This window comes from Cercospora beticola, chromosome 3 (genome assembly GCF_033473495.1).
Source record: "Cercospora beticola chromosome 3, complete sequence".
Classification (NCBI taxonomy): domain Eukaryota; kingdom Fungi; phylum Ascomycota; class Dothideomycetes; order Mycosphaerellales; family Mycosphaerellaceae; genus Cercospora; species Cercospora beticola.
This window is the reverse complement of record NC_088937.1, coordinates 626,327-646,228: the sequence shown is the minus strand read 5'-3', so window position 1 is coordinate 646,228 and position 19,902 is coordinate 626,327. Positions and strand designations below refer to the sequence as shown.

At 51.5% G+C, this 19,902-nt stretch overlaps 12 protein-coding genes across 12 annotated transcripts; 10 read left to right on the top strand and 2 right to left on the bottom strand.

Annotated features, from left to right (window-relative positions):
• Positions 1-387: 387 nt before the first annotated feature.
• Positions 388-834, top strand: RHO25_004221 (uncharacterized protein; the record flags this gene model as incomplete). Its single annotated transcript, XM_023595144.2, has 1 exon — positions 388-834. One exon carries the CDS (start codon positions 388-390, stop codon positions 832-834), a length of 447 nt encoding a protein of 148 aa, XP_023456783.1.
• Positions 835-1,776: 942 nt separating this feature from the next.
• RHO25_004220 (uncharacterized protein) lies at positions 1,777-2,442 on the top strand (the record flags this gene model as incomplete). The annotated part of the gene is made up of 1 exon (XM_023595143.2): positions 1,777-2,442. The coding sequence occupies one exon, from the start codon at positions 1,777-1,779 to the stop codon at positions 2,440-2,442; it is 666 nt and encodes a 221-aa protein (XP_023456784.1).
• Positions 2,443-3,546: 1,104 nt separating this feature from the next.
• Positions 3,547-4,461, top strand: RHO25_004219 (uncharacterized protein; the record flags this gene model as incomplete). Its single annotated transcript, XM_023595142.2, has 1 exon — positions 3,547-4,461. One exon carries the CDS (start codon positions 3,547-3,549, stop codon positions 4,459-4,461), a length of 915 nt encoding a protein of 304 aa, XP_023456781.1.
• A 654-nt stretch (positions 4,462-5,115) lies between these two features.
• On the top strand, positions 5,116-5,715 carry RHO25_004218 (uncharacterized protein; the record flags this gene model as incomplete). Its single annotated transcript, XM_065602533.1, has 1 exon — positions 5,116-5,715. The coding sequence occupies one exon, from the start codon at positions 5,116-5,118 to the stop codon at positions 5,713-5,715; it is 600 nt and encodes a 199-aa protein (XP_065458605.1).
• A 996-nt stretch (positions 5,716-6,711) lies between these two features.
• RHO25_004217 (uncharacterized protein) lies at positions 6,712-7,875 on the top strand (the record flags this gene model as incomplete). The annotated part of the gene is made up of 1 exon (XM_023595141.1): positions 6,712-7,875. One exon carries the CDS (start codon positions 6,712-6,714, stop codon positions 7,873-7,875), a length of 1,164 nt encoding a protein of 387 aa, XP_023456782.1.
• A 777-nt stretch (positions 7,876-8,652) lies between these two features.
• RHO25_004216 (uncharacterized protein) lies at positions 8,653-10,059 on the top strand (the record flags this gene model as incomplete). Its single annotated transcript, XM_023595140.2, has 1 exon — positions 8,653-10,059. One exon carries the CDS (start codon positions 8,653-8,655, stop codon positions 10,057-10,059), a length of 1,407 nt encoding a protein of 468 aa, XP_023456779.1.
• A 617-nt stretch (positions 10,060-10,676) lies between these two features.
• RHO25_004215 (uncharacterized protein) lies at positions 10,677-11,854 on the bottom strand (the record flags this gene model as incomplete). The annotated part of the gene is made up of 2 exons (XM_023595139.2): positions 10,677-11,284; positions 11,335-11,854. 2 exons carry the CDS (start codon positions 11,852-11,854, stop codon positions 10,677-10,679), a joined length of 1,128 nt encoding a protein of 375 aa, XP_023456780.1.
• Positions 11,855-12,393: 539 nt separating this feature from the next.
• RHO25_004214 (uncharacterized protein) lies at positions 12,394-13,367 on the bottom strand (the record flags this gene model as incomplete). Its single annotated transcript, XM_023595138.2, has 3 exons — positions 12,394-13,118; positions 13,183-13,279; positions 13,338-13,367. 3 exons carry the CDS (start codon positions 13,365-13,367, stop codon positions 12,394-12,396), a joined length of 852 nt encoding a protein of 283 aa, XP_023456777.1.
• Positions 13,368-13,612: 245 nt separating this feature from the next.
• On the top strand, positions 13,613-15,050 carry RHO25_004213 (uncharacterized protein; the record flags this gene model as incomplete). Its single annotated transcript, XM_023595137.2, has 2 exons — positions 13,613-13,717; positions 13,776-15,050. 2 exons carry the CDS (start codon positions 13,613-13,615, stop codon positions 15,048-15,050), a joined length of 1,380 nt encoding a protein of 459 aa, XP_023456778.1.
• A 607-nt stretch (positions 15,051-15,657) lies between these two features.
• RHO25_004212 (uncharacterized protein) lies at positions 15,658-16,575 on the top strand (the record flags this gene model as incomplete). Its single annotated transcript, XM_065602532.1, has 1 exon — positions 15,658-16,575. One exon carries the CDS (start codon positions 15,658-15,660, stop codon positions 16,573-16,575), a length of 918 nt encoding a protein of 305 aa, XP_065458604.1.
• Positions 16,576-16,845: 270 nt separating this feature from the next.
• Positions 16,846-17,738, top strand: RHO25_004211 (uncharacterized protein; the record flags this gene model as incomplete). Its single annotated transcript, XM_023595136.2, has 2 exons — positions 16,846-17,063; positions 17,360-17,738. 2 exons carry the CDS (start codon positions 16,846-16,848, stop codon positions 17,736-17,738), a joined length of 597 nt encoding a protein of 198 aa, XP_023457550.2.
• Positions 17,739-18,146: 408 nt separating this feature from the next.
• On the top strand, positions 18,147-19,337 carry RHO25_004210 (uncharacterized protein; the record flags this gene model as incomplete). Its single annotated transcript, XM_023595135.2, has 1 exon — positions 18,147-19,337. One exon carries the CDS (start codon positions 18,147-18,149, stop codon positions 19,335-19,337), a length of 1,191 nt encoding a protein of 396 aa, XP_023457549.2.
• Between the last annotated feature and the right edge of the window lie 565 nt (positions 19,338-19,902).

Genomic DNA, 19,902 nt, shown 5'->3' with positions numbered 1-19,902 from the left:
TCATTCACTCGACTTCCAAATCTGGCACTAGCGCAGCCGCTGCCGTTGCTTTGCCGAATAGCTTCTTCTCGTCTATAAGTCCAGCCGTTTCCTTGCTGCCTTTCCCGCACACATCACACACGAGACGCTCGCCAGACTTAGCCAATATGGCCGATCCAGACGTAAGTCTCCTGATTCGCTGCGCCTTACTTCGGCTAACTCCTTGATCAGGGCCAACCCCGGAGCGACTTTCGACTCGAGAGTCTCGCTGCCGCGCTAGCGCAGCTGGATGGCGACCAGCTCAGGGTGATAAGAAGAAAGCTACTTCCGGAGCGCCTTCGCGCCATCAACTTAGACGACTCGAAACTCCTACAGCTTCCACAAGAGCTTCGCGATCAGGTTTACGACATGGTCCTCGAAGACGAACGTCCCGCCTATGAATGGCTTACGAAGGAGCCGCCCACTGGCCGTTGGAGCCCCGAACCACGTCCTGTCTCTCTACCTCCTCTGTTCCGAGTCTGCCGTCAGCTCAGAGAAGAATTTGCTGCCAAATACTGGAAAGAACTCTTGGTGTACCCGGTGATGGACTTGTCTGTTGCTGCAAAGTGCATGGCTCAGATGGACCCCAAGCACAAGAAACTCATTCGCAGAGTCAACTACGATGGGCACTTCGATAGCAGGAAGCTTGCGAAGGAGCGTGCAGAGCATTTGGAGCTTCGCTTTGGACTTCGGCGAGGAGTTGTGTGGGCTTTGTATCAGGACCGAGGCGGCAACGGGAGATGTTCCAGGGGGTTCATCTTGAGGGTGAACTCTCTCGGACGCGAGGAGGTCTTGCATTTGTCCGAGCGTTTCTGAGAGCTGGGGCCGGCAACGGGATAATTCATCGACTTCGTTCATGCTGTCCTGTACGGAAATGCCGTGCTGGCGTTTGGTGGAGGTTGTATCTCGCGCCGCGAGCAAGATTCTTCCTCTATAGGACAGCAGTCTGATCTGGTGGTGTAAGCTAGCTGATACCCTCAGTCAGTAACATTGCCGACTGCTACTTCTTGGGCTCAAAAGTCTAGCCTGAGTTTGGAGAAGAAGCACAAGCTCCACTGTTCAGGTGCAAACAGCCACTCTGCTTCCGGCATGCTGCTTCCGCGTAATCTGTAGACTCTCTCTCTTTCATCCGCCGTCGCCAGTATGAAAAGTGAATCGTGTTTCACTGCCGTTGGCAAGGCATTGAAAGATTAGCGCCACTTGTGTTCGAACACTGACAGATGGACTTGCTGGTCTTCGTCGTGGACATTTGGCTGCTTGGCAAAGGCAGCAGGCTGAATCTCACGCAGAGGAGCAGGGTCACATAATTCCGAGACTGCCAACTTGTATCCTGGAGGTGTCAGAAATCCACAAAACTTGGAAGAGTGTAGTCTGTTTTGGAACAGAAGTCGGTGATCGGCAATCGCGAACCCGATCAAGCCAGTGCGTGATGTGCATCACCAGCCCAGTGGACCTCAACGTTTGCTCATCAACATGCAATGACGAAGCACTTTCTACGGATATGCCGGTCGACTGCCTTTCTGCCATGACGCTGACAATGCGACGTTCGATGGTTATGTTGTCACAGTCGCAGAGTCCCGATGGCGGCAGTGCTATTGTCGCAGAAGGAATAAGTCCTTACTTCTTCAGATCCATTTCCTACAGCATTTCACACTTACGAGTGGTTCAAGCTGACGACACAGACCAAACGTAACATCATTGGCAGCTCAGAGACGAGTCCCGCGATATTGCACAGACAACAGAGCCAACCACGACGAGATGTTCGAGACATCATTCCAGCACGCGACATCCACGCCTTTGCCAAAGGACGTGTCCTTGAACACTGGCTTGCAGCTACTCCACGATTTCGAGACGGTGATACGCTTGAGCCCTGACTGCAGAGGCTGCAAGCCCATACCTCCTCCGAAGGACGAGGAGCGCAAGACGAGAGGCAATGGAATCGGTGGTACAGCGGATGGTCAAGAGCAGGAGGAGATTCTCTACTACGAGGTCGAGGATGATCTCCCATTCATACCCAGGAGCCTCTGGAGCGGCGGCGTGAAATATCAAGCCGACTACGTGCCACGATTGGATGGCTGCGACATTACCGTTCACGCGCCAGGAGGCTTCACATCTACGAATCACTGGCGGTTACTGCGAGGGAACGAACCAGCTGGCAGACCTTCCGAGCTCGCACACGAGAAGGATCTAGCGAAAGCACAGCCGAAGAATACGCTGCATGCTGATCAGACTAGCAGTGGCTGGTATGTGCAAATCGTCAGCAACGCGAAGGTCAATAGAACGTTCGCGACTTTCGTCAAGGGCTTCCTCAAGAGCAGTCATCAGCAATTACAAAATGCTTTCATTGATAAGCTGAGAGGGGCAAACGAGCAACAGGACAGTACGCGACCGACACTAGGTAGGCGGAAGAGCAGTCACCTGTAATTGAAGAGGCTCAGATCGCTCGATCTGCGTGGCGTTGACGCTCGCATACTGGCTACAGATCAGTGAATCTGGAATGAGTGATGATATTGACTGCGTACCGGAACTTCAAGAGATCCTTACACGTACAGTACACAGTGTCGCCCAGATCTTCTGTATCGATGACAAAGGACAAGGGCGAAAGCTCATTCGATCTCAACTCCGACATCGCGAGACTTCAGGACGCCGCTCGTTCTGGTACGCGCTCTGCTACTTAACTTGCGCGAATCGCTCTCTGAGGACAAGCAAGGCCGCATATACTAACTTTGATGCGGCACTTAAACCTTCGGGCGCTCACTGTCAGAGTTGACGATAATGTGGCCTCGAGAAAGCATGATGAAAATTCGGGAAAATCATGTCTTCTACAATCTTATCTGCATTGCTCGCGTCGAACATACACTTTTGAGACATTCCAGCTCGATCGGATTGCTCAAGTCTCACTCAGCGACATACACTGCCCCAGGAGCTTTCTACTCCAGTCATAAGAACATTGATGTACGCCTACAAGCTCCTCATCTACAGCTACGACTTCACCTCCCGAACTCTACCAGCTACACTGGACACTGGGGAATAAAGCAACATCTAATATCCACACAACATTTTCCGACGCTTCAACGTCGATTATATTCAAGATATCATACTGAAGATGTATCTCAGTCTGCCGTTGCAACAAGAGAGCTGGGAACACGGCTGTCTGGTGCTGCTGCTCGTCTTTTTTATTCCGGCACTTGGGGTCTGGCAACGCGCTCTCAGTCAGTACAAGTCCGCCGATGATACGGATCAGGCGACGAACGTTCAAAAATGTTCCAACTCTCTACGGAGCAGAAACCGAACAGCGATGAGTTTCTCAAGTAAGGGAATCAGAGCACGAGGGCTCCATTCTTCACCACCTAACGGGAAGCGGTATGGCGCGACACGCAAATTGTGAATGCTAGCAAGTGAATCCGTGCATGGTGATGCACATTCACGCAAATCTCTATTGTTCCTAGAGGTCTAAAGACTAGCATCTCAACAATTCTCTCTTGCTTCAACCGCCTCCGCTCCGCAGACTCTGAACCTCAACATCAAATGGCAGCAATTACCATCGAGGACCTCCCGGTCGAAACCAAAGTGCACATCTTATCATACCTATCGCCAAAGGAGATCCAGAGTGCCCGGCGCATTAGCAAGGACTTCAATACGATTATCGATAACGGACAGAACTTGACGCAGATCAGCAGCGTTGTTCACAAGCGTAACTTGCAGAAGCTGGAGGCCGAATTCAACCAACTTTTCCATGTCGATCGTACAAACAAAGAGGAGTTCTTTGAAGTGTTCTCACGCTTTGATCGACACTTTCGTCGAATTCGAACCGGATTCTCGGCGGCAGGAACAGCATTCATGGCGGCAGACCACTTCATGCGGGAGTACCAGACGAGTTATCCTGAAGGTGTGGCGGACGATTTGTTGTCAGGGCTTGGTTTAGTTGCTATCTTCTGCTATCAGCGACGTTTCAGCGACTGGAACGACAACGATTCACATGTGGTCACTACAACAGTCGAAACAGATCTCATGCTTTTGTGGACTGCAGAGGAACTCCTTGCAAGACACCCGCTGATGGAAACGTATCTCGGAATCGGAGTCGAGACAATACACAACTGGTTGAGGAAGGCGAATGAGCCAACGAACGAGTGTTTCACTAAGCACCTTAGCCAGGAACTTCCGAAGTCAGCGATTGCGGAGCCGAGTGCATTGACATCCCTTAGCATCGGGAGAGTACTCCTTACGCAAACTGAGACTCAGATTAAGGTTGTGCAGCCTCTGGACGATGGAGCACTCTGCAAACTCTTCGACCTGCCTCGCATGGCGCGATACATCCGACCGTACATTGCCTGGTGTATCAAAGACGGTCCAGCCGTGGAGTACGTTGAAAAGATCGCGAAAGGTGAGATCAACAATCCGCTGATGAAGGCATGGCTGCTGGAGGAGATGTACTTGTACTGAGACCAGGCTTCGGTCACGATCAAGGAGAACGCAAAGAAGGATACACAATCATCGAAGTTGACAAGGTTTCGGGTGCAGACATCGTAATCGCTGTCATCAGATGCACGATACCGGAGTAATGGCTAAGAACCGAGCAACGAGCAGAAAGAGTACGCACATAGGATGTAGAACAGAAGCGGCTGAAGCCAGACCACGCTACTGGTAATCCACTCCGAACCAAAGGACTCAATCCAGAACAGGGGCTACGAAGGGCAACATATTTGTAAGGTGCATGTGAGCGTCTAGCATATGCTGTCGACGCCCAGGGAAGTATTAAGGCCTTTTGGAGCAGAAAGCGAACAGCGATGAGTAAGTTCAGCAAGGGAATTAGAACAAGGAATCGCACTGTTTCTCGACGCCAAGAGGAGTGCCCCTTCCAAATGAACAAGTCATGAACACAAGCGAGCGAATGTGCACCGGAGTGATTAGACAATAAGACCATTCACTCTTCGTGCGTATTCATTCACTCTGTTTAGCACAGGATCGGCCCGGAGCCTTGCAGCCACTCATAAGTCTAAAGTCCTGTACTGCCGCCACTCCCGATTTCGACTTACCTGGAAAGCTGTCTTCAACGCACCCATCACATTCGCAAGTCCAGCAAATCATCAGCAAAAAATGGGGGCAACTATCGAGGATCTTGCTGTCGAGACCACATTGCAAATCCTGTCGTACCTGTCGCCAAAAGCAATACAGCGCGCTCGCCGTATCGCCAAGAACTTCCAAGCGGTCATCGATACGAATATTGCTCAACTCGGCAGGTCAGCGCGTAAGCAGAACCTGCAGAAGCTCGAATGCGATTTTAACCAACTGTTCACGATCGAATATGGGAACAAGGACGAATTTCTTAGACTCCTTTCCCGTTTCGACCTCCACTTCCATTCGCGTCGATTCGACTTCTATGCGGCACAGATATCGTACGCTGCCGCAGCTCATTTCATGTCTCACCACCCAAACTTCCAGCCGGGATTGCCGCCTCAATCGCTCGATAATGCGCTAAGGGGCTTGTTCGTCGCCGGTCTCTATTGCTACCGCATGCGCTTCGACGACTGGCTCGAGAAAGAACCGCATTTGGTCAATTCAACAACAGTGCAATACTCTCCCACGATGTCACAGCAAATACTTGATCGTTTCCCTTTTCTGGAGACAATACTAGGACTCGGAGTGGAGAAGCTGCGCTACTGGTTCGAGATGATGGCTAAGCCGGGGAACGTGTAATTTACCCATCATCTGGGTACATCCAGTACAAAGCCAGCCGACACAGAGTTGCGTGCACTCACTCCGGGGGCACTCGAAAGCCCATCTGACCTAAAGCCTAAGATTCGGCCTGTTCGGTTCACGATCTTGCCTCGTATTCCGAGCTTAATGCCAACGGATTATGAAGGGTGGTGGAAGAACAAGGTACCATGGAAGTTTGAATGGTGTGTCAAGAGGGAGGCGGCAGAGGTATACCTCAATCAGGTCACCAAGCGCCAGAACAAGAACCTACTAGTGAAAGCTTGGGTGCTAGAGGAAATGTTTCTGTACTGAGCTAGAGCAACGGCCTGCGTGTGGAAGATGCCTGAACAAGAGGAAAAAGGGGAGATTCGACTGCTTGGGAACATTGCACTCTTCTGAATTGCACGCTTGCGCGAAAAGGAGGGTCGATCAAGACACAAAGGGCAGACTAGCGACTGGAAGCTTGCAGTACATAGAGACTCCTGTCACAACCACGCAGATCCAGTACAACAGATCAAGATGAGAAGCAGACAGTGGCTGCAACAATCTGCGCCGCACTAGGGCGTGGGCGATGAGCAATGAGTGAGAAGAGCACGCATACAGGACTTAGACAAAGACAGCTGGAGTCGAGCCGGGATTAGGATAGTCCGGCATCGACCAAAGAATACAATGCAGAAAAGAAGTTACCAAGGACGACAAGTATGCAAGGTACATGTAGGCCTCTGGCCCGCTCTTTCTATGTACAAAGCATGTTCAAATCTAAGTTTCAAAATTGAGGCCACGATGACTCGCATCAACTGTCCACTGGTTGTACCTGTCTGTATGTCCTCAGTCTTTAGGTTTTGCTGAGAATGTGGTAAGAACCGGCCAAAAATGCGCTGTGACCCATTCTCCTCACTCACGCCCTTAAATGCTCGCGCAGCTTCTTAAATGACGCGCTTACTCGACGCAAATCGCTCAAAAAATCACTCGCTCACTGGAGTCTCGTCAACCACGATGCCAACTCCTTCCACCAACCTGCGCGACATTTGCATGTCGTTTGGCACGCGCTCTCGCGCTGCTACTCTGAACAACCCCTTACCAGAAAGGTTAAGAAAGTCGAACAGCGGCGACATGAAGGATCGAAATCAGGCCATTATCAAGTCACAGACTGACCTTCAAGTCGAAGCTGTTCAAACTACGATGTCGAACGTTACTCTTGAGCCACCGAGCAACAAGCCGCAGGCTACTGGCCTGAACCTTCCAGTCGAACTACAACTCCAAGTCTTGTCCTTGCTTCCCGCACGCCAGATCCAATGTGTTCGTCGAGTATGCAAGCAGCTTCGAGATATCATTGATCTCAAGGAAAACTCATCGCTGGTGACGTCCATACAGGAGCGCGAGCGTGATCGGATCGCCTCTGAGTTCAAGCATCTCTTCAGGGAGACCGATGATCACCGAGACTTTCTGAATCTTTTGGCCAGATTCATCAACCATCGTGGACTGGCCAAACGTGCTACTGACAATTTCGACACCATCAAAGCCTTTGCAGACTACTGGGCCGTCCTTACCACCAAGGCAGACAACCACACAATCTTCGGAAGTAAGAGAAAATTCGCCCAGCATTTGGCTGGGTGCCTGGTTGACTTGCACATCAGCAATCATCGAGCGGACCTGTATCGCGAGCACAAGTACTATGGATGGACGCTAGCACATGGCGTGTATCACCATGTTCCAATCGCGAGCATCATTTCATTATTCCTTTCTCCAAGCAATTTCGGCTCACACTATGGTATCACCCTGCAGGACCTGGTCGACTGGATCGCTGCAATAATCTCACCAACCGAAACGATCTTCAATGATATGCCAGCGGCGGACGAGCATCTCGTTGGGTACGACGAGGCGATGGGATTCAGCTATGAGGGCGGTGAAGATCAAGACTCATGCTTAACGCAACAAATCATTTTCCGTGCGCTGAGGCTACCAATGGCCCCAAAAGCGGTGCGCGAAAACATTGGCTACCACTTTCGTTCAAATTGGAAAGCTTATAGGATGCTTGAGTCTGTCAAGTATGGGCGCTTGACCGAGTTGCAGAAGGCTTCGCTTCTGGAGGATGTCTTTCCTCGCGTGTGCCAAAAAGGTAATTCACGCGCATTCTGGAGATACATCGCATACTTTTAGCGTGCGAAGTGCCAGAGCAAGGGATTCAGGAGCGCGCTCTCCTTGACCCGACCAGAATGTATCTGAGCTGCTGCAACGGCCGCAATTATTCGAGAAAAATATCTGCGCGTTATCGTGACAATGCTCGTTCAGGCCGAGTAACTCCTTGACGAGTTCGATGGATGAATGACAGACCACTAGTCTTCTCGAATGTATTTTTAGAAGACTTGATCGAAGGAGTCCTCACTCAGGCGTCAAGCATTGGTCGAATCTAGGCCAAGGCCTTGATTGGCAAAATACATAGCGTCCATAGCTGAGAACGCCCTTGATGAATATGAATACTTTGTCGAATGTTGCTTTCGAATGTGTTGTTCCTGAAAATTGAAGAAAGCCGGGTCAGCTTGCTGCAAACTGATTCAGAATCTTCGAAGGCGCGACAATGCTTTCTAAACATTTTTCTTCGCCGTCCCTAGATGATAGTAATGCTGACATGTCCAAGCCTAGCATACGCGGAACCAGCGTGACGTCCTCCAAACCGAGTCTGTGCAATGACGGCCTCACTTCGGTGTCAGTGTGATTGGTGCCCAGCCTTGCTACGCCGACGGGTGGAGATCGGAACATGGCTTGGACACAACACCATCGCGGTCCGGACTGGGATGAATTCAAGCCATACTGTAGCGTTTCCGCAGAAGATCCATTGCAATATCCTTTTGGCCAGACCACCTGAACCATGATCTGCCACGAAGTTGTTCCTGATCTTCAAGATCACTCACCAGACCGCCTGACATCTGGAGAAACATGGCCTACCACGGAATATCCTACGAAGAATGGAATCAGCTCGTACAGCAGAACCGGCCGTTGCCCCCAACAGTAAACCTATGCATCCACGCCGAAATCGAACGTCAAGCAAGAATCCATCCCAGCAAAGTCGCTTTCACAAGTTCAGAAGAAGATCTCACCTATGATGCTCTCAGTCGACTTTCCGATCTGGTCGCCTATGATCTCGTAGACCGAGGCGTCATCAAAGAAGACATAGTGCCACTATGCTTCGACAAATCACCTGTCATGATAATCTTTATGATAGCAGTCATGAAAGCCGGCGCCGCCTTCTTAGCTCTCGACCCGGAGCAGCCTCTATCACATACGGAGTCCGTCTTGCATGAGATGGATGCAAAGATGATTATTACGTCTGAAACATTCCAGTATTCTTTCCCTTCCGACTATCCAGTACTTGTCCCGCCAAGCTTGCCACTCCTGGTGGGGCAGCTAGGGAGAGCAAGTAAATGGAGTCCACCCGTTGTGTCTCCGAAGAATGCCGCATATTGCAGCTTGACGCGAGCTAGTACTGGAGAGCCGAGTGGTGTAGTGCTGGAGCACCGTTCGTTCGTTTCTGGTATATTCTGGAACGCCCCGGCGCAGATGCTGAATGAGAAGTCGAGAGCGCTGCAATTGGCGGAATATTGGCATGATGAATGCATTACAGAGATTCTCACGACGCTTTGTGTTGGAGGAACAATCTGCGCGCCGAACGAGGTCGAGATCCAGCATGATCTCGTGGAGTTCATCAACCTAAAGGAAGTCAATTGGGCGGCATTGACGCCGTCCTTCATCAGCACGTTCCAACCCGTTGATGTGCCGACGTTGGAAACATTGGTGCTCGACGGCGAGACAGTACCACAGTCGCTAATAGAAACATGGTCCGAGCACGTAGTGGTTTTAGGCAGCTACACTGTTAGCGAGTGCAGTGGGACCATCTCGGTTGGTTATAGAGTCGAAAATGGCTCGACTGCACGGAATATCGGTAGACCAGCAGGCGTTGCACTGTGGGTTGTCAATAAGAACAATGTTCATGTCTTGATGCCCGTTGGTGAAGTAGGCGAAATCTTGATCGAAGGTCCAACCGTTGGGAGAGGTTACATCAACAACCCACAAGCGACAGGTGCAGCTTTTGTCAAACCTCCTATATGGTTGCGGCCCATTTTATCTCCGAGCCAGAAGGGCAATCGACTGTTTCGAACTGGAGTTTCAGGCCGACGGACTCTCACTGGCACATTCGAAATCATATCTGGAGAGGACTTTCAGAAGGCAATAGAAGACGCCGGGGATGATTCTGCGGTCCAAGTTGCTCATGTTGCAAGACTCGTCAGATATGGACGGATTGATGAGGAGGAGAGCAAAGAGCCTGCTGCTGATAATGTCCATTGATCTAGCTTCATCGTGCCAGTCTGATTGAGATCGGAGCATCATATCGGGAGAATTGCGACCTTCAAAGTCGGACCAGGGCGCTAGGTGGCCGGCAGCGCTTTTGAGAGCATGTTCGATGCAGGTCATCGGAAAAGGCGGTGGGATAGAGCAAAGCGGCAGCGCCCATGATGTTGATAGACTCGCCAGACTAGGAAGCAGCCGCGCCGATGACCTCGCAGGAGCAATTTACGGCTTCGTCCCAGATCGCAAAGCTTCCCACGCCTCCGGCTTGTATCCTTGGGTCGGCGGAAAGATGGTCGTTTTTCGAATTGTACGTGTTCATTGCTTGTCATGACTCTACGAGAGCAGCAGCGACTGGAACTTTACAGTACGTGGTGGCCTCCAGGTCGCGCGTCGAACCGCCAGGAAGTATGCGACTGTTGTCGAGCAAAGAACTTTCGAATCCACTCAACTACTGTGGCTGTCTCGTGGAGGGACCTGCCAAATCAAGAATGTGCTGTCATTCAAGTCATGATATCTAGATTTGCTTCGCATCACAGACGAGACTGTGTGCGTGAGCAACCTAGTCTACTTTGCTGTTGTTGTACGCATACCACAAAGTCATACAGTCTGCACGTCTACAGCTCCGACTTGGCGCTCTCAGCAGCCTCCTTGACACTCTCTGCGCCCTCGGCAGTCTTGCCCAAGAAGACGCTCAAAATGTTCTTCCTGCTGGTCAAATCGTCCAACTTCTCCGGTGCGAGACCGCCCTTGGTGATGAGGTTTGTGAGTCTCGTCGATTCCTTCTGCGCGTATTCGGTGTTCTCTTGGAGCTTCTTTGCCACCTTGGCGTAGTACTCGGCATACTTGCCCTGGAGCTTGCCGGCCTGCTTGACCAGCTCGTTGTATGCTGCCTCACCACCGGTTTGGAGGCTGGCGACAGTGGATTCGAGAGATGGGATGACCCCAGCAAGAGCGTTGAGGGTACCACCTGGTGCGCGGAAAGTGCCGGCTTTCTCGTTCAAGAACGAAACCAGATCCTCCTCGCTGCGGCCACCGCTGTATGGCTGCGATTCGGTGGAGCCCTTAGGGAAATAGAGAATGGTTGGATATGACTTGACGCCGTACTTCTCAGCGGTGGCCTTGGCGTTTGGTGCCTCGCAATCGACCTTGCCAACGAGAACGTTGTCCTCGCTAGCGAAGTCAGCTGCGACCTTCTCCCAGGTAGGAGCGAGGGTCTTGCAGTCTGTCATTTGTTAGTAATATTCAATTGTATCGTGCAAAGTTGCTACTCACGTCCGCACCATGGAGCAGTGAAGGCGACAATGGCTTCCTGGTCCTTGCCAATCTTGTCCTCAAACGAGGAGTCGGTAAGGTATTCCACCTGGCTAGCCGCAGTCTTCGACTTCTTTGGCTTGGCTCCGGTCTTCTCAGTGATGAATGCAGTAAGGCTGTCCAAATCACGGCCACTCTTGTAGTCCTCAGGCTTCGACTTGCCCGTTCCATCGAACCATTTCAATGTAGGGAAGCCCTGAATCTCGTACTTCTTGCCCAGCTCTTTGTGCTCATCGGCGTCAACCTTCGCAATAATGACCTTGTCCTTGGCTCCCTCGAAGCTGGCAGCCAATTCCTCGTAGACAGGCGCAAGACTCTTGCAGTGACCGCACCATGGCGCAAAGAACTCGACGAGTGCTGGCTTGCCCGACTTGAGGATTTCCTTGTCGAAGTTCTTGGGCGTCAGATCGATAACAGCGCCTGCGGAGACGGTGCTCACGGCGGCCAGCGCCGCGGTGAAAATCTGTGCGAATCGAGGCATTGTGGTCGATTCTCGTGTTTGGATTGGAGTGGGAGAAGCAGAGAGGCGGGCGTCAGAAGGTCGATTTCAATAGCCCAAGCTCCATTTCCAGGGTCCAAACTTGCGCTGCTGACAAAAGCGGCAATGCTGCCACCTGTTCACCTGTGCACGAGCATCATCATCACCGCCACCAACACCGCCACCGCGTCGAATGAAAAGTTGGCGTTCTACATCCAGTTTACTGATCATATCACATATCAAAACTGATTCGTAAGCTTCGCGCTCTGGCGGGCCATGCGCATTGTATTCCCCGCTGCTGCCGTGTCTTGGCAACAAGAAGCTTAAGGGCAGTGCCAGATCTCCTTGCATCGATGAATGGAGCAAAACTATTGGAGGCAGCCCTCTGTTTTCTGTCATTTGCCATTGGCTATAATCTAAGCATATTTCTTGATGTTTCTTCCCTGTTGAACGCTCATGTATACTGCTCGAACTCCTCCGTGTTGAACTGCATGCTAATAATTCATAAAGCGAAAAGGGTGAGACGAATGGCGTCCGCGATCTCAGTCCTTGTCCTCTTTGTACGTCTCCTGCCCATATCCTCCCTTGCCTTCGAAACTCTGATATGTCTTACCATCAGACCGCGGAGCATTTCTCGGCCCTCGCTCCTGCAGGTCCTCCCTCAGCCAACCCATGACCAGCTGGCCTAGCCGACTGTTACCCTCTTCTCCACCATCCGTTTTCGGCACCTCGAAGGTGTCCAGCTCACCCCACTTCTTCACCTTGCCCAAGCTCATGTGAACCAGATGCGTGGGCCACTTGGCCAAATTATCCAGGATGTGTGTTGCATACACAATCGTGCATTGTCTACTCTCCGTCTCCTGCTTGAGGAATTGCAGAAAGTTGTGTCGAGAAAGCAGATCCAAGTCAACAGTGATCTCGTCCAGCAAAAGAACGGTCCAAGGACGCAGTAGTCCCATGCACAGTTGCACACGACGTCTCTCACCATCCGAGACAGCGTGAAGATGCCACGAAAGATCCACGTCCAGAATTCTGACCAATTCATCACGTCGCTCAGGATAGTGATCTCCTCCAACACTCTTCAGTAGTTCTGGCACAGCAATATCGCTGCGAACAATAGGATTGAGGACCCACTCCAGACCGAGATACGTCACGCCTTCGAGACCAGTGGCGAATGGATCGATGTCTGCAACGTAGACCGTGTCTGGAGGTGCCATGCGCTTACCGCTCAGGAGACGGAGAAGCGTAGTCTTGCCCGCGCCGTTTGCTCTGTGGGATTTAGCATTCCATGTAAACAAATGGGGTTGCTTTACGCAGAAGTTGAAGCGTACCGCCGATGAGCAGACAGCGAGCGCCGGCTGGGAGGTCAAGTGTGACATCTTGGAGACCAGAGCTTCCATCTGGGAAGGCATAGGATAAGTTGTTGACCTGAACCGTGTACATTAGTCCAACGATCGTAGTGTTCCAATGTGTTGTTGAAAGTTACCGTGATGGTCGGAGGCTTTTGTGCTGGCATTCTTGCAGTTCTTGATGTTGATCTGCTCGAAGAGAGACTTGATAGAAGAACAATAGAGTTCAAGGAATCTGGGCTTCTCTTTATCTTTGTTCCAGGGTGGTGACGAATTTATGCCCAGCCATGAAGTCGAAGTGTCATGAGCCGAATTTCGGCGCTAGCGTGGTCGACAATTTCCAGATCACGCCTTACAACTACAACCCCGAGCGGCCGCACCTACTCAACCCAGTCATGGGCAGATTAACCGGATGCTCACTCGTGGCATAATCAGGTCGCTGTCAAAAATGACACGCTCGCCGCCTAGGAATCCGCTGATCGCTGTCATCGGCGCGACAGGCACCGGGAAATCACAAGTAGGTGGTCCGTGGCAGCAGGACTCGCTACTGACCGAGAACTAATCACAGCAAGCAGCTGGCCGTCGAGCTTGCGAAGCGATACAATGGCGAGATCATCAATGGCGATGCGATGCAGCTGTATGCCGGACTGCCGATCATTACGAATAAGGTCACCACGGAAGAGCAGCAGGGCATACCGCACCATCTGCTCGGGTGTATAGGATTGCACGAACAGACGTGGGTGGTAGGTACATTTGTGCAGCATGCGCTCAAAGTCATTGAAGAGATACGTTCACGAGGACGATTGCCGATTCTGGTGGGCGGGACGCACTATTACACGCAGAGTCTACTGTTCCATGACCGGTTGGCAGAAGCAGATGAGGACCGAGAGCAGCGCGAGTTCGTGGCAGATACATCGGACAAATGGCCAATCTTGAAAGAGTCCACGGATGTGCTATTGGAAGAGCTGAAGAGAGTCGATCCCGTCATGGCTGATCGATGGCATCCGAATGACAGACGGAAGATACAGCGCAGTCTTGAGATCTATCTGCAGACTGGTAAGAGAGCCTCCGACATATACGCTGAGCAGCGAGCACGGAAAGCAGAGGCTGCCGAGAAGGAAGCGGACGATCCTCGGATGCGCTTTCCAGCACTACTGTTTTGGGTGCATGCAGAGAATGACACACTACGAGAGAGACTGGACAGGCGCGTTGATAAAATGCTTGCCAATGGCCTTCTGGACGAAGTTCAAACGCTCGATGCGTCCCATGACGAACAAATAGAAGCCGGCACTCCGGTAGATGATGGCAAAGGCATCTGGGTAAGTATTGGCTACAAAGAGTTCCGCGAATATGCTCGTGCATTGCGAACAGGATTCGCCGACGGTCGCGAACTCGAAAAGCTCAGATTGACGGCTCTGGAGGCTACCAAAGCCTCAACTCGGCAGTATGCAAAGCGACAAATTCGCTGGATTCGCGTCAAACTCGTTAATGCCTTAGCGGAAGCCAAAGCATCACATAGTCTCTACCTACTCGATGGCTCTGAGGTGGCGAAATTTGACGAGACTGTTGCGAGTCCTGCAGTGCAAATCACTGGACAGTTTCTAGGAGCAGAGGACATGCCTGCTCCTTCCTCATTGTCTGCGGTTGCCACTGAGCAACTTCAACCTAAGAGAGATGACCTCGCGGCTGCACCAGAGGCATGGGGTAAGGAGTACTGTGCGGTCTGCGATGTTACTTCTGTTACGCCGGCACAGAGGAAGGCACACATGGAGAGTAAAAGTCACAAGAAACGCGTCAGCAAGGCAAGGCAAGCTGAAGTGTTTAGAGGAGAGCCTCTCGGCAATGATTGAGATGACTCTAACACACTCGAGAGCTGTAGAACTACAGTCGACGACACGCAGCTATGCCCGCTGTTGCCCAAAGCTCGAGCCAGACTATGCGACAAGAGACTTGACGAATTCGCGCCTTACGCTCGCCGGCAATGTCCACACGTACGGAGAGCCTTTGGAGCAAATCGACAGACTGTTTCTCTACACACGCTGGATGAACCCGCGAATTGACAGAAATGTCGATTGACCGTGTGCTTTGAGATACCGAGAGCGAGCTCGGAAGATACTTGTTCCAAGTAGGTGTCGATATCACAAATCAAGCGCATTTGCGTGCTGTCAAGGACATTACGCCCAAGCTGGAGCTCGTTGAGCAGACTGCTGCAGGTTGTGCTCCTCCAACGACTTCGGGCATATCCGAAACCTTAAAGACGTCGCAGCACGACAGTGGCTTCGCGAGTGGCGGCTCAGCCTTGTCTGCTCCGAGCCCCACCTCAGAGGAAGGCAGTGCAGTGACTATAGTTTGGAAGGTGGCATCTTTCGCGGCTTCATTGCATCCTTTGATTTCCTGCACCGAACCTAGACGCATAGAAGAATCTCATGTGAACAGCAAGGACGGAGATCAACGACCATGGACCCCGGCACGGCCGTGGGCGTGGCGTCTCTAGGAATACAGCTTTGCGAAGGAATACTCAAATACTACAGCAAATGGCGATCTTACGACAAGGACATTGAAGACACCTACCGCCAGATTGCTGAGTTAGCAAAGATCTTTGCACGCTTACGAGTATCACTCGACAAGATCAGCTACGACAGGAAACAGCTGCAACATGCAAAAGAGGCTCTTCAACCATGTGAGACGAGTCTACTTGAGCTACAACAGCTTCTTGTGGAGCTGAGACCAATCAACGCACCTTCAGGACGAGCTGAAAGAGCTTGGGCTCAGTTCCGAAGAGCGATGTATCCACTGAAGGCGAGCACGCTTGCGAAACTGCGAGAACTTGACGAGGATGTTCGGGATCAACTATCGCTGGCGCTTCAAGGGACTCAGATCGACATTACGGCCGTGATACAGGGCCAACTCAGTGATATGAAGCTGAGTATCGATGGTATCTCTACCACGCTGAGCCAGGTCTCGCTCCAGTCGAAGGTTACGGCGAACGATGTAAATCGGCTTGGTGCTTCAGTGAAGCAGATGTCGGTCACTGCCGACTCCACAGCAGATGGCGTAACAGCTTTGCTCAAGGTAAAAGATAAAAGAAGGCTTAACGAGATCCTCGCATGGCTAACACCCGATCCAAACTTGGATCCGTGGCTCGAATTCAAGGCAGCCCGGAACAAACATCAGTCTGGTACGGGCAACTGGCTGCTCACTAGTCCGAACTATTCGTCCTGGAAAAGTGGCCCGACACCTCATCTCTGGCTCCATGGCAAGGCTGGCTGCGGAAAATCAATTCTGTGTTCGACAGCCATCGACGACTTGCGCACGAGCTGTGAGCATGCAGCTACCATCGGATTCGCAGTGTTTTTCTTCTCTTTCGCCAATTAGAAAAAACAGTCAGTGGATGAGATGCTGCTCGCTTTGATTGCACAGCTGGCTCGTAAGCCGTCTGGTCTGGCTGTCCTTGAAGCAGCCTACGAAATTCACAAACATGGCACGCCCTTGAATGCGCCACTACAGGAAATCTTTCTTGACCAGGTGAACGCGACGTCGAGTACCTTCATTATCTTGGATGGCTTAGACGAGTGTCCCGCCGCATTTGATGCTCAACGCCAACTGTTGGAGACCTTGGAACGCCTCGCGGCGAAGACAAAGACAATGAAGCTTTTCATGACAAGTCGAGACGAATTAGCGATCCGGCGTGCCGTTCATGGCAAGATCCAGGCAGAAGAGATCGCCATCGATGCTCGCCAGACGAACTATGACATCGAACGCTACGTCGCGGGTGAGATCGAGAAAGACACGAGACTCCAACGATTCAGCGAAAAGAGCAAGTCGCTCGTCAGGACCAAGCTAGCCGAAAAGGCTGACGGCATGTAAGTTCCCAGACCCCACCCAGTGCGGCGCTTTCACGGGCACCAGGACGCCTCTGGGCCGCTCATGAGAACTCAAAGACTTTCTTATCTTTCAGCTTCCATGCGTACCTTCGCCGTTAGTCGTCAACAGACGTATCGATGTCTAAACCAGATTTTTCCCATGCAATTGGTGTGCAGGGTACTAGAGAGGTGCACGTCGTTGCTCAGATCGCAATTCTTTCTCAGCATTGTTCGTCAGCTTGGACGGCATGATGGGCTGGAGAAGCTCTCGAAATGGCAACTAATACGACTTGCAGGTTCAGATGGGCCTTCTGCCAACTCGAAGAACTAAAGAAGATCAAGATGAGCACTCCTCAAAAGGTGGAACAGGCTCTCGGTACACTACCCAGTACCTTGGATGAGACTTATGACCGCATGCTTGCTCAGATCGATGATATGGATCGTCGCGAGGCGAGAATAATCCTCCAATGGCTCGTGGTGAAAGGAGAGGGCATGAGCTTACGTGAAATTGCGGAGACATGTATCATCGATCCGGAGCTCGAGACGGTGAACATAGAAGACAGAGCCGATCCGGAAGATATCGTCGATCTGCTAGGAAGTCTGGTTGTACGATACAGCACTCTGGCGGACATTGAGCTTACGCTAGCTCACTTTTCTGTGCAAGAATACCTTTAATCGGCTCGACCATCATTACGTCGGCCGCGCGCCGCGTTCTTCCAAATTGTCGAACAAGAGGCACATTCATTCGTGGCTGACAGTTGCCTCACGTACTTGGACTGGTATAGCTCGGAAGTGCAAAAGCATACTGAGAGTACTGTCACCAATTCGCAATTTCCGCTCTTCGAATATGCGAGAGACCTTTGGCATTTTCATAGTGAACACGAGGCCGATGAGCAATTCGAGAAAGAGGTACGCTTATTGGGCTCCACCAAGAAGGCACAGCAAATCTGGGATGGACAGACTGGCATTCAGCAGGCAGCAGCGCACAATCTCTCTCGGCTTGCACGAATATTATGTAGCGACGGTGCATACCTGGATTCCCTTTCTGGTACTAGATCCCTTGGCAGGGCATTGGACCTTGCGATGCGCAACCAGAACTTTGAAATGGTTGTCACTCTGCTTGACGCAGGAGCTGATATCAATCATCCTCGCCGTGATGGAAGATCTGTCTTGGAATACGCTGCTTCTGAAGGCCTCGACACGATTGTCAAAGTACTACTCGATGCAGAAGCCGACAACGAACGAGTAGTTCTGCGTCCGAAACGAGCATTCATTATTGAAGCCGACGCCATCACTGAACAGCGCGCTGCAGCTAGAGAGTTCCGGTACGACGCTGAAGCCGGTCTTCTGTACGCCTCTGGGGCTCGCGACGATATTGAAGTCCCACGCTTCGAAGTACCTGAAGATAACGACAAAGCTCTAGATGACGTCGAACGACATTGGCAAGATTCACCCTCAGTGGCAGCGCTGAAGGCAGCCATAGATGAAGGTCACTTCAACGTTGTCAGATGCCTGGTCGAACACGCAGCTGACCTGCACCTTGTCCTTCACCATGTTGCGAAAAACGCCAAGTTGAGCACGACCTCTGGCATGATGCGCTACTTGATCTCAAAGGGAGCCGACCCAGCAGAAGTCGATCATCAAGGATGCAGTGCGCTGCATCGTTTGAGTGAATCACATGTAGACTGCGTTGAGCTGCTGGTAGACTCTGGCGCCAAAGTAGCAGCCCGCAACGGGCTTGGCTACACCCCGTTTATGATGGCCGTAAGGGATGCCAGGATCAGCGTGGCACAGCAACTGCTTGCATACGATGCTGATCACCTTGGATTGAAAATACAATGTGCTCTGCAAAGCATGGCGCGCGATGCGTCACCAAGGTCAAAAAAGAAATGGCAATTGTCTGTGGACATCCTGCTGCGTGCCGGTGCCGTTATCAATTGCAAAGATGAGGAGGGTCGTACCGCTGTCCATAGTGCAGCTCTATTCGGTGCTGCAAAGTTCTTGGAAGCATTGGCTGAGAGGGGAGCTGACTTGAACACGAAGACTGGAAGAGGAAAAACTGCATTGGCGATAGCGAAGCGTCGTCTCGCAAGGTTGGCAATTGGATTGCATGATGTGAACTGGAGATATAGCGATCATCAGCATCGCGAATACGCTATGCGGAGACATGGCATGATGGAGGGTGTCCAACAAATTATAGACTTCCTTGTGAGACAAGGCGCAGCCGATGAAAATGATTTCGTGGAATGTGAGAGGATCAAGGAAACTGGCTAGATTTGGCTCCAAGTGATGCCGGTCCCAGAAGTGATTGTGCCATCGATTCTATGGGACTTCTCGCAAAAGCAAGGACACGGTTGAAGTGAAGCATTGCAACCTAAACTCCAGCTCGAGTTTGCTCGACACATTGTCGGAATGGAATCTCAGGTCAGAAAGGAAGATGGCCATGATGTCGAAGTCTAGTGCTTCGACCGCCGTTCTCACTTGTCAAGGCTCATATCGCTGATCCTAAAGTCCTGATTCTCATCATGGAAATTCTTCCTTCAGATTGATCAATCCTTCTCCGTACCCGAACAGCGTTTAATCTTCTCTTCTTCACCACGACAAATATCCACAACCTCACCTCTCCCAAACAAACAAACTACTACCTGCACGTGTCTCACCCACGCACGGCTACGATGTGCACTGCGTCCTATGTAAAGCACAGGGAGGAATGCGGTATGATACTCGCACAAAGCGTGGCGTGTAGGACATCACGAGCGCTTCGCACCATGCCGCATAAGCCCTTGAAGAGAACAGCCCTATCCCGCTTGCTGAAGTTAGCATTCAGATGGCTAATTAT